Source organism: Thunnus maccoyii, chromosome 20, assembly GCF_910596095.1.
Source record: "Thunnus maccoyii chromosome 20, fThuMac1.1, whole genome shotgun sequence".
NCBI classification, from domain to species: domain Eukaryota; kingdom Metazoa; phylum Chordata; class Actinopteri; order Scombriformes; family Scombridae; genus Thunnus; species Thunnus maccoyii.
The window spans coordinates 27,902,285-27,915,653 of NC_056552.1; the positions used below are offsets into that span (position 1 = coordinate 27,902,285).

The 13,369-nt window shown below is 38.7% G+C and overlaps 1 protein-coding gene across 2 annotated transcripts in view; it reads left to right on the forward strand.

Moving 5' to 3' along the window:
• Positions 1-13,369, forward strand: part of rbfox3a (RNA binding fox-1 homolog 3a) — a 143,709-nt gene that overhangs the window by 119,082 nt on the left and 11,258 nt on the right. For both annotated transcript variants that reach the window (XM_042396425.1, XM_042396427.1), the window contains 3 exons: positions 2,564-2,696; positions 9,185-9,224; positions 9,431-9,495. In XM_042396425.1, the coding sequence (XP_042252359.1) occupies positions 2,564-2,696; positions 9,185-9,224; positions 9,431-9,495 (238 nt within the window). The remainder of the gene's footprint in view (positions 1-2,563; positions 2,697-9,184; positions 9,225-9,430; positions 9,496-13,369) is intronic.

The following is a 13,369-nucleotide window of genomic DNA, read 5'->3' on the forward strand; positions in this document are numbered from 1 at the left end:
TTTGTGTTTACAATAAAGGTTTACGCTGTGAGAAACAGGCATATTTCTCTAAGATCATTAGTGACAGTGGAAACATCCCCAGAATTTTATTTTCAACCATTGATCGCCTTTTAAATCCTTCCCAACTTAGTGATAAAATAGACCATGCCTCACAGTCAAAATGCAAGGAGTTCATATCCTTCCTTGAAAATAAAATTACTAATATCCTAGCTAGTGTGGTGAATAATTTTACCAATCAAAAACCTGCTAGTATTTCTCACGGAAATCTAAGTTCCTTTTCTAAACTTAGTGAACCGGAACTCCAGAAAATCATTACACAGCTGAAATCCTCCCCTTGCTCCCTCGATGCCATTCCCAATTTCTTTTTTTAGGAGGTTTTGATAGTCTTATTCACAATGTACTTGACTTTGTAAACTGCTCTCTAGAGACAGGCATCTTCCCAGATACACTCAAAACAGCTCTAGTCAGGCCTTTCCTCAAAAAGCACAATCTTGACCCTTCTGCTTTGACTAACTTTAGGCCCATATCAAACCTGCCTTTTCTGGGTAAGATTTTAGAAAAGGCAGTGTTAAAACAGTTGGATGCATTCCTGCAAAAAAATGAGATCCATGAAAAATTTCTTTAATCTGTGGAAACACAATCAATCTATCACTTTTTGTTTGAATTGTCATCCATATTCATATATTTCAGTGGCCTGTGAGTTACAGTATTTATTAAACAAATGATTCACCATCAACATGTCTAAAAAGTCTGAGTCCTCCAACATTTAATATCTACAAGGCAAGAGAGTGGAAATCTCTCCTGTTTCCTGTGAACAATCCAAAGGCCCTGAGCAAAATTTTCAAAAGTAAACGATCCAGACTAAGTGATATGATTTTAAAAGTAAAGGTGTAAATACTGGTGAAATAAGCCTGTTTCATTATATATTTGGCCAATATTTTTGTTTTTATGGTGCCTTGCAACATTCACTGATGCTGTTGTCACATCAACAAAGAGAGCTGTGTCCCAATTCTGCCTTTCAACATTCACTGATGCTGTTGTCACATCTGCAAAGAGAGCTGTGTCCCAATTCAGCATGACCGTTTTCAAGTGCAATGAGGTAGTAGACTGTTGACAAAGCTGACATCCTGGAATGCTTGACCCTCATTTGCTTCCAAACCACTATTCGCTGCCCATACACTTTTAAGTCAGAGCCCATATGCTTCAATAGACTCATCCTCACCCTGTCTACAAGTGGCAATATTAGACAGACATGCTTCCCTTCTTGCATGTGCATTAACACATTGGTGCCAATTTAACTCTTTTTTGTGTTTTTATTTTTGTGCCTACTTTCTCCCATTCTGCATCATCAGCAAAACCTCAAGTGGCCTGATCTGAGAATTATTTTTCTGGTTCTCTTCTTGATATTCCTTCTTTCTTTTCTCTGAGTTTCATTCAAGCCTGCTCCTCTCTCTGTCTCATATTCTGCACCTGTGTCTGTATCTGCATTCTACCTCTATACACAGCAGGAATCAAGGCTGCTTTCTGTTTTCTCAAACACTGCATGGCTTGGATAAAGACCAGTGTTTGGGCTTCTAACTAATCTACGTGCAATAGCAGGTTCTTCTCTTCGCAAACTCTCTTATTCACTTATTTTTGCATTCTTATTCACTTCCTTTAAATCCCTCAACTTTTCGACTATCCTTTCTGCTTCTTCCTTCTTTCTATTCACATTGCTATTGTCAATCTCAACCTGCCATAAACTAATTGCCAATCTAATGCCTTCTCTATTGTTGCTCAACTTTCTTGCCCTTTCTTCTACTTCAGCTCTCACAACTTTCAGTTTATCATTGTTAAAACAACCTTCTAATGGCCAATGCCCTTTTGTACAAAGTGGCCAGTTGTCCATGTATTTTACAGCAACTGACCCATTCGGACTGAAAAAAGCCCTGCATTAAAACAATGCAAGTGGCTGCATTGGTGGGGGCGTGATGTTTAGTTTTTTGTTTTTTTGTTTTTTTTCTAAAAAGCAGAGAGGATCTTTCTCCTTGTCATTGTTTCCTGCAGTAATTTATACCTTGTTACAAACAAGTCATCTCAGCAGGTCATCAGCTGTGTCTCTGGCCCAGACACATATTCCAAATGCAGTATGTCTTAAACTTCAGCTGAAATTAGTCCCCAACAAATGCACTGTTTCCTCCTTTTTGAGTAAGTTTGCTAAAAACCTATGATGGCCAGGTGAAAATTATTAAGCCTTTTTAAAATTAAACTACATATTTGCGAGTCATTTTTAAAGATGTTTGTCTTTTGTCTTAGTACAGCAGCAGTAAGAACCCATGGGCTTTGGGATGAGTGCCACCAACAGGGTAGTTAAGTCAGAGAGTATTAAGAGAGTCAAACACATTGTTGATTTGGGCCTTTTCATAGGAATTGTTGACAATAAGAAAAATACAGCACAATGGCAGCCATTTCATTTAAATGTTTAAAAATGATTCTATGTGAAGGAAAATATTAAATTTAGCATTGTAACATATTGTGCTTCATCCCACCTCTTCCTTTCTCTGTGTGTCTGGATGTCTCTCAGTGACAGGGTTTCCATACCCCAGTACAGGAGCAGCGGTGGCCTATAGAGGGGCCCATTTGAGAGGGAGGGGTCGCGCCGTCTATAACACGTTCCGCGCTGCACCTCCTCCACCACCCATTCCTGCCTATGGAGCGTGAGTGTCCGACACACACACGACACACACATGACTTAGACTGAGACACATATAATCATATAAACACTGTATGACAGATCTCCAATACTGAAAACACACTATTGCACAAATTTATTTCAAAACGTTACTCAAACATACATGCTATCGCTAACACACACACACATCCACAAATATATACATACTCACATATACACACGCATGCAGTAATAGAAGAATGGTGAGTGGAAAACAAAAAGGCCTTCTAATAGAGCAGAAAATTGCTCTTTGATTCCAGAGTGGCTGAATTTGTCTCTCTTTTTTCTAATGTGTCATTCTTTATTCTGCTGTGAATGGACTGCTATGACCTGCCCTGCACACTCCAATGGGCCCGCCTCAGAGAGAGCAAGAGACTTAGTATAGAGGGGGAGACATGCAGAGAGAGAGAAAGAAAATGGATGTCTGAGAGACTGTGTTAGGGTTGAAAAAAGAATGACAAGAAATGCAGATGGATGGGTAAAGGCAGCTGGCTGAGAGAGGAATAATGAATGAATGGTGCAGTTTGATCATGTGGAATTACTGAACCAGTCATTTACTGTATGGTGATATTATTATATTTCATTATTATTATTAATGTCTTGGATATTTTTGTTTAAAACTAAAAAATAAAACTACTTGTAATGTTTTCCTTTGAAAAATGAATAAATATGTCAAAATTGAAAGAACATAATGTTGGAATATTAATACTTTTATTGAAATAAAACCTCATCTGGGCACCACCTCTCTTTTTGGTTAGAATTTGTTAGTGCCAGGAGGAAGCACTTACCTTTATTCAATTTAATCAATGAATCAGTCTCATAACTGTACGTTCTTGTCCAAGCAGTGACCTCTGTCTGCTGTGCTCAAAGAAACCACAACTACAACTTCTTAGGATAGATGAAGACATTTATTAATAGCTAAATGTCTTGAGGATAAATGATAAAGCATAAGATAATAAATAAAAAAGAATAATAAGGCCTATAAGTGATAATAAAATAAAGAAAACTGTTTAGAAATAGTGTCTCGAAGTGTGTGACCAGGCTAACGTATTGCAAAGGGGAATGCTTAGGGAAGGCTAATTAAACCTCTAAAGAAATCATCTTAATTTTTTAACGTTATTCGACATCAACCCTTGATCACAAAGCCATGTTACTGCCTTACTGTTGACAATTTTTGTTGCTGCAGAGATGTTGTCTCGGCAGGTCTGGTGTTGTTTTGGGTCAAGTTGGAGTTAGTCTCTACTTAGCAAGGGTGTAGAGTCACCAATTCTGTTTGGTAGCCCGAATCAAGCCATGGGCTGTGGGCAGGTCTTGTGGAGGCAGCAGTGAAGAGGAGTCAAGCCATTTCAGGCTGCTCTGGAATGAGTCTTTTCAGTTTAACTCCTTGTTGCAGTATTGCTCTCAGCAAGCAGACAGAAATCCAGTTTAAGTGTCACTATCATCTTCAAAGCATTGTTTCAGATGGAGTGGAGAATTAAGGCTTTGGTTGGATTCTTGTAATCTTAGTTGAGTGCCGAATAGAGTTTAATCTGAGCATATTCAAGTCTTTAGCGGCATAAACTTCAAAAAACGCATGTTGGGGCGCGCTGCAGTCGAAGGGGTTTTATTGCGGGCATGCAGATGTGTTCAGGACCAGACTCTTATTGAATATTGCATGAAGGAGTTAAATATCATTTCCTGTGTCCACTATGTGGTGCTAGAGAACACCTATTAAGCAAACATCATGTTGCTGTAAGGTGTAGACCACACCTTGAAAATTTCATGTGAATCAGATGATGTTTGTCATATAAGGCTGACTTCCTGTTGTCAGTAGGTGGCGCTATGGCTATGACTCAATATTGACATGTAGATGTGTTCAGGACAGGATTCTTATCAAGCATGAGACATTTGGTGCAGGTTGGACAATGTACATTCAAGCTACAGCAACTTCCTGCTTCATGGTGAAACATCACAGTTTGCAGCTTTGCCACCCCAAGGCAGCAAAAACTCAAGATTTTGATAACTTTTGATCACAAACTAGTCTAGATGACACACACTGATTTTGAAGGCATAATGATGAATTCTGTAGGAGGAGTTTGTTAAAATGCAAGGCATGGAAATCACAAAAACTGAACAGTAAATTCAAAATGGCCGACTTCCTGTTGGGTTTAAGCTATGGGTCCAAGAGACTTTCTTGTGTGCCCTGGCATGATACATGTGTATACCAATTTTCATACATGTAGGTTTAACGTGGGGCAGGGGCTGCTTTATTGAAATATTGTAGATGGCGCTGTTGAGCCAGTTTGCATCACTGACAGAATATTGTCATGTAAATGTGTTCAAGCCGGGACACTTATCAAACATGTGAAGTTTCGTGCAGATTGGAGCGTTTACACTAAAGTTATAGCAATTTCCTCTGTCACAGCGAAACATCAAAACTCAACAGCATGCCATGGCCACACACTTCAACGATAGCTAAATCTTTTAATAACTTTTGATCACAAACCAGACACACACTTATTTTGAAGTCATTATGATAAATTTTGTAGGAGGAGTTCGTTAAAATACAAGGCATGCAAAATCACCAAAATTGAGCACCTGTTGGGCTTAAGCTATGGGTCCAAGAGACTTTTTTGTGTGCCCTGGCATTTTACATGTGTGTACCGATTTTCATACATGTAGCTTTAACGTGGCGCGGGGGCTTCTTGGTTGAAATGTTGTGGGAGGGGCTGTCCAGCCATTCTGCTACGCCCATACCCGCCACCTATACAATACTCCAGACTTTAAGACCTGTTGTGTGTGCAAAGTTTCGTGAGTTTTCAAGCATGTTTAGCCCCTTAAAAACAGCTTCGTACTTTGTGGCAAACAATGTCTTGTCATGGCAACGGCTCTTGATGAAAACTAAAAAGTCTCAGGAGCTATCATCATCAAGGTCTTACACCTTGGCTGACCAATTTTTATGTGTTTCTGACTAATCTGCTACGAGTAGTTATCAAAAGAGTGGCGCTTAAGACTTCCTCTTGCCAGTAGGTGGCGCTATGACTATGACTCAATATGAGCCTGTTCTTGCCTTCAGACCGGGACCCTTATCAAGCATGGGAAATTTGGAAAAGATCTGATCATGCAGAGTCAAGTTATAACACTTTGTTTGTTCATGGTGAAACATGGAAATTTACCGTGCCACCACAGCAAAGGCGTCCAGTGAAAACTCACCATTTTCACGATATGGAATCATCAAAGACTTAAGGCTTTTCTGATCAAATTTCAGATGGATCTGTTCATCCTGCTTGGTACAGCTCATAAAAGTACAGAACATGTAACTTCCTGTCGACAGTAGGTGGCGCTATGAGTATGTCTCAATATTGACACATACATGTATTCAGGATGGGACCCTCATGAAGCATGAGAAATTTGGGGCAGATTGGACAATGCACATTAAAGTTATAACAACTTCCTGTTTCACGGCGAAAAATCAAACTTTGCCGAATTGCCACGGCAAGGACGTTCAACAGAATCTCAAGATTTTGATAACTCTTCATCACAAAGGTCTTGAGATGACACTGACCAAATTTGATGTTGGTCAGGTTAAAGCTCTAGGAGAAGTTCGTTTAAATACAACGTCTGGAAATGGCAAAAACTGCGCCAAAATTGCACATTATATTCACAATGGCCGACTTCCTGCTTGACTTAGGGCATGGCTCCAAGAGGCTTTTTTGTGCGTCTGGACATGATACATGTGCCTACAAAATTTCGTTCATCTATCTATCACATTTTTCACCACTTCTGATGTATGAAAAGTTTAACAACTTCTGGCACATTTAGGCTCTCAAAAATGCATTTGTTTTGGAAGAATAATAATAATCCTTACAATTACAAGAGAGCCTTGGCGCCGTTCAGTGCTTGGGCCCAAATTAAAGCTGCAAGCAGCGACGATCAAGCCTCACACCTTCGTGCACGTCGGGGTTTGCTGCAGTCAGGGAGATTTTATTACGGGCATGCAAATGTGTTCAGGACCAAGCTCTTATCAGAAGTTCCATGAAAGAGTTAAATATCACTTCCTGTCCACTATGTAGCGTGGCCTTCACACCGCTAGGTGCCCTGGCCCTAAAAATAATAATTCCATCAATTGCAATTGGGCCTTTGCACTGCTAGGTGCTCAGGCCCTAATTACTGTACTCGAGACTTGAAATGTTACAAATAAAACAAAAACTGACTGTACTTGTTTCAATAAAAGACTCAAATACACTTATACTTGGTCGAAAAACAAAGGAAAAGAGACGTCTTAATAAGAATTGTGTTCATGACTTTCTTGAGACCAGCTCAACTGAGCTCAGTCAGGCTTTTCTATTTATAATTTTAGTCAAAACAAGCAGAATCTTGGGTGCGTTTTAAACGTTTGAGCACCAAATTACTGATGAATGTTTAATTTCTTCTCAGGGACTTTTAAGGTCAAGTTCAACTTTCTCAAACCATCTACACTTCTCTTAGTAAAATAGAGTTAAAGCAGCACTAAATTCAACATAACTCTTACTTCATAATATAAAACATTCAATGGGACTATTATTTGATAATAAAGAAAATGTGAAATTCTTATTATAATATATAATTATATAATTATAATGCAATATGTAATGTAATATTACATATTACATTTCTACATTCCTATTACTTAAGAAACTTCATTAATTCAATACCACTACTTATCTAATTTAACTATAAAAATATGATTGTCTATGAGGTTAATAGATCAAAAGTTTAACACTTAGGTGTTTTTAAAATACCATTGCATGGTTACCATATAAACATTCATTACTTCTTAACATAAGGAAATTCAATATGATGTTCTAAACTATCTAAAGGGGGTATTTTTATTTGTGTAATAAACCAAATCTGAACACTGTCACCTGAGGTTTTTTGAATAAAATCAGTAAATTAGTATATAAACATATTACAAAAAGTAAGGAAATTTGTGTTTGGTAGATTATTTTATTTGTTGTAACAATGCTTTCTTGGCAATAAATCTTGTACCGTTGGAAAGCCTGTTTGTTTCCCTCTTAAATTGTGGCACATTTGTAAGGAACATGCAATTGTGGGATGAGCAGCAGAGCTGAGCTGAGCTTGCAGCCATGAAAAATTTGCCAAATCTTCTCTGCCAATGCCAAACAGCTTATTCTACCATTGACATTGTTTGGTGTTTGGTGAATTGGATGATTGAAGTTTGAAGAAACAAGACATATTGGCAATTTAACGACTTATTTATTTAACAAACAGGAGCCTCAGTAGCGTGTTGAAGAACCATACACAGCCACAACAGCCTGGCACCTCCTCCTCATGCTGGTCACCAGCCTGGTCACACACTGCTGTGGGATGGCATCCCATTCTTCAACCAGCATTTGTCGCAAGTCAGCCAACATGGTTGTGTTGCTCACTCTGGCAGGAACAGCGCACCCAAGCTGATCTCACAAGTGTTCAATGGGGTTGAGGTCAGGACTGCTGGCAGGCCATTCCATCCTCTCCACTCCCAAATTCTGGAGGTAGTCTCTGATAAACCCTGCTCTGTGGGGGCGAGCATTGTCATCCTGGAGGATAGAGTTCGGTCCCAGACTGTGGAGATATGGGATTGCCACTGGTTGCAGAATCTCATCTCAATATCTTTCTGCATTGGCAGAAACCCCCAGGAGGCCACCCCCCACCTTGGGGTACCAGAAGCTCAAAACAAGAGTCAGTAGCAACAGCAAAATAAGCTTTTTGGCATTGGCAGAGAAGATTTGGCATATTTTTCATGGGCGCAAGCCACATACTCAACTCTGCTGCTCATCCCACAAATGCATGTTCCTTACAAATGTGCCACCATTTAAAAGGGAAATAAGCAGGCTTTCCAACAGTATAAGATTTATTGCTAAGAAGCATTGTTACAACAAAGAAATAATCTACCAAACACAAATGTCCTTACTTTTTGTGCTATGTTTAGTTTGTGTTATCAAAAAGTAGTAGCAGACACAGCACCAGGATTTCAATTTTGGATGGGCCTTTTTATTACAGAAGTTAATATACCTCAGAAAGTACCAGGAATAACTGCAACTTCACCTCTGACTAATTCTAGCCAACATACTACAGAAAAGAGACATTCTTCATTGTCCTGCTCTATGATCTAGTAAAGCACCTAGTTACAAAAAATAGTTTGCAGATCTAATGTGTATAGTGCAAAAGTACAATAACCTCACTTTTGGAACACTTACCTTCATGTCTCAGATGTTGCAGCAGACGTGTGAATGGTGGATACTTGTCTACTGCCATCTATTTCCACATTCACGGAGTGTATCAGAGATCCGAAACACCAACTCCTACACATTACATTTTAGATGAAGTGAAAGTCCACCAAAATGTCTGGATAGAACATTCATATTGTACTTGTTTAGTTAAGAAATTATTAACTAAAACATTTCATTTTACTTAAATACCAAAAAAAGTATGTTTGATGTCTTCTGTCAACAGTGTGGTCTACCAGGATGGCTTTTATGGGGCAGAAATATATGTAAGTTGACATCTTTTTATATGCATTTTTTTTTACTCTTCACAAAGTTATTCACTATTGTCAATCAGAATCATGTGGTGCATGGTGTCTTAAGCATTTGATCCAGCGCTGCACCTAAAGTCAGTTGTTGTATTTCCACCTTACTTTTGGTCACAGTCTTGTGTTCCTAATTTGAGGCAATATTTAATCCTTCTGTCTCTCCCCAGGGAGGATATGCAGCATATAGATATGCCCAGCCAGCTGCTACTGCTGCAGCTGCGTACAGTGACAGGTATGTTGGTTTCCTTTTTCCCTCTGAGGATCACTTAAAGGTAACCTGTGGAGGTTTAAATAATGAGGATTTTATTTTACATTCAACCTTTCTCAACAAGAATTGTTTGTATCCCTTTCCCCCTTTAAAAGCATACCTTAACCCTAACCCTTGCTAGACATGTGCAATGTAATGTAGATCATTCAGGGAACAGGACAAACTGAACTTTCTCACAATTATAAAAATAGTAGCAACAACTCCAACAGCAGTGCTTTTATACAGTAACTGATTAATAAATTCAATTAACTTACAGGGACAGGATTGTGGTTGCTTGGTAACATGGGTAGTCTATTTGTCTGCATATTTATTAAGGGACGAAGCCAAATTTGACCTAAGGGAAGCATGTAGAGAGAGTGAGACAACATTACTCCTGTCTTGGAGACAGGACTTAAACCAGTTTAGGGCTGTGTGAGAGTCCAACCCAGTTTTCCACTCTGTAAAGTACTGTGTGGTCAACTGTGTCAAAAGAAGCTCTAAGATCCCTGTGACAAAAAGTTTAAAGCTGAGCATTTTCAACCCATCATGAGCTGTGCACAGTTTTCTGCCTTTTTTGATAGTGTTGGGTGAATATTCTCCTGTTTTTATATAATATGATATATGGCCTCTTTTGTACCAGATGAAAACACTACTCAAATGTTTGCTGCATATAAACATGTTTTAGTCTACTACTACTACAACCTTGGTAGTATAATACAACCATTTGGAAACTAGCAACATAAAATAATATAAATCTTTAATTGTAATCTGCTGAATGATCTACATATGTCAAACTCCATTTCATAAATGTATTTAACTTTAGAGACTCACCATACACTAATTTTTTTCTCCTTTTTTGCGGGGGGATCTTTAGTGGGAGATTGCCAATCAACAGTATATGTATATGTAGTAGAAGTAGTATACAGTATCTGAAAGCTTGGAACCTGAAGATTAATTTTGGATGCAGCTCAGCACTACGTGTCGTGTTTTTCTAGTCATAAATCTATAATAAACATTGTGTTTTGGTTAGGCGCCTATTCAAATTTTGAAAGTATATGATAGTATATGATGTAGTATATATATAAGTATATGATGGCCATCCCCATGCTCAGTTATGTCTCATAAGTTGTTGCAGCAATTATTGGGGTGATACCATTCGTTACACAGATTTGGTGCAAAATTTAAACATTTTTGACCACTCGATAATTAATAAAAATGGTGAAAAATTGCTCCATAATGCCACATTAAGACACCAAGACCTTGAGGAGCACCACAGAAAAAATTGTGCTGTGATTTGGTATTAAAAACTTCTGACATTTGGAGATTTCTGTAAGAATTGCATTTTTCTGCAATTGGGTGGCAAGCACTTCTGTTCTGGAAATTGTTCAGAAACCCCCCATTATTGTCAATATACCTAGGAAAGCCAAACATCCTCTAAATGCCCTAGGTCTCTAGTTTGTGGTTATACCATTTCACAAGGCTGTGATTATCCTAGAGGTCACAATAGGTCATTTTACACAGTGAGGTCAAGTTTTAAAAAAAATGGTCTCACTACTAACATCATCACACATGAATACAATTGGGCTCATTGAATCCACAAGAGTCTCAGCTTTCCAGTCATGCCCAATTTAGGCAGTTGGGTAAGGCAGTTAAGACTATTTAGAAACATTCAAATACACCATTTTTAGAATAGGTTAAAATAACACATTTATACTGCATGGTTTTAGCCCAAAACTGCATGGGATTAGCATAAAATGGGCATGTCTGTAAAGGTGGGTACCATTGAAAATGGCCATGCCAGCTTTTCCCTTGCTAAAATTTAGCCTAAGTTTGAAGTGTTATTTAGCCCCCTTCCTTACAAGCTAGCATGCTGACAGTAATGTCAGCAGAGGGTACAGACGCCTCCATGGGTCTCTGAGGCTTAAAGAATTAAAAATGAAAACAAGAAACAGAGGTACAGCAGGGATCTGCAACATCAGTTGAACTTAGTCTGGCTCTATTTGAGCTACCAGTCTTCACTGAGCCTATTATGGGTGATTCTGGATAACCAGTATCATTAGGCCAGTTATCAACTGGCTCAGTTTACTCTGGGTTTTCCAGTTTGGCCATGACCATGTTCATGTGAGAGAGGTAGAGTTCTTAATTACAACGGTGTCCAAATAAAGAAAGTAAGATATAAATAAGTGTGATAAGTATTACATATGGTGTGATAAGTATTTAAATATGGCTGGCATTTTCATCATGTTCATTACTCTAGAATGAGAATAAAATTCAGTAAATCTATAATTTTCCATAGTGACATTTTGGTGCTGACAGGGAAAGTACTGACAGTCAACAGGCCTGATAAAGAAAAGCCTGTCTTACTGAAATGTTGATTTTGGAATTTACTGAGCTAATTAACAGTGTGCTCAATTAATATGTAGCAATAATTACCATTTATTAGTCTGTTAGTGCACTCTGTAAGAAGTCCTGTTATAAACCCAGAATGGAATGGATTGTGTAAAAAAAACCTTCTTCTGTCTGTTATAATTATATTATATTCATCAAACACTCACCTATAATGATGTCTCTATTGGTCTTTATTATGTGTCACTGTGGCACTTTATTGTAAACTCAGCACTCTTGACCCTGGTAGGATCCTGTAAGAATGATGACTCAATTTTTCAGTAATCTGTTTGGTCAGTCATCAAGCTGTTAACAGTGTTTTGATCTGATCCTCTGAATCTACTCTAGCAGTTCAACTAAGGTTATCACAGTGATCTATCCTGGTAAACAGTGAGATGGCTTTGGGATTACCAGAAAACCTGAGTTAAGCCTAAAGATAGCTGTCTAAGTGTGTATGAAGGTGCTTGGAGATTGTGCATGTCAGATCCGATAAGAAACGGCCACAGCCGGAGCCTGTAGGCCTCTGATAATGTAAGATTTATCAGAGGCAAGGAGCAAGTGGCAAGCTCGGGAGAATTATGAACAGAGCAGTGGAGGAGAGCGGAGCGGGTGAGAGGGACATCTCTCCACAAGACTTATTTAATTCCCTTTCTTTTTCTCCTCTCATACATTCCCTCTTTCTTGCTCTCACATTATTCGTTCTCCCTCCATAGCTGATGTGTAATGTATCCCTCTCCACTCTCACCCTTTTTCATCTTTTATACTGAGTCTCTCTCATTCTATTTTTTAAGCTCTCCTGATTTAGGGCAAAGTCCGGTCAGTGAAGTGGGTTTGAGAGGAGATGAGGCAGAGGGTGGTGGGGTGGGTGTGGTGGAGGAGTTTTATTTATTGTGGGATAAGAGATGTCTTATACAGAGTGGGTGGACAGGGAACCAAGAGACACTGGGCACTATCTTACACCCGGCGCAAAACAGCACCAAGCAAGTGTCTTTGCTTGTTCAAGACTGACGCAGGTGTCTTTTTCCCATCCAGCGTCTGAGCGCTCATGAGTATGTTGGTCTTAAAATGAGGTGTGGTCAGGTGCATTGTTGGCACATTGCTATCTTGAGGCAGCGGAAAGCGATTGTGCAGTTGACCAACATTTTTGTTGGTCAACTGCAACCAACATTTTTGTTGGTCAACTGGTCTGAAGTCAATGGCGCAGTTTTTCACTGTTATTTTAAGGGCACATTAGCAAGAAAGTAATATGCGCCTACATAGGTGAGTGCACACTCATGTACACTCTGCTTGTTACACACACACAGACACACAGCAGTACACAAACATGCAAAAAAAATTACAAATAAAAGGATTACAATGTGAAAGATTATTTTTATAGGCTACATTAACATATTTTAAAAAATACATCATAATGACAGTAATGACGAATGAAATTGTCTAATTATTTGTCCAAATCATGGCAATACATGTAGGC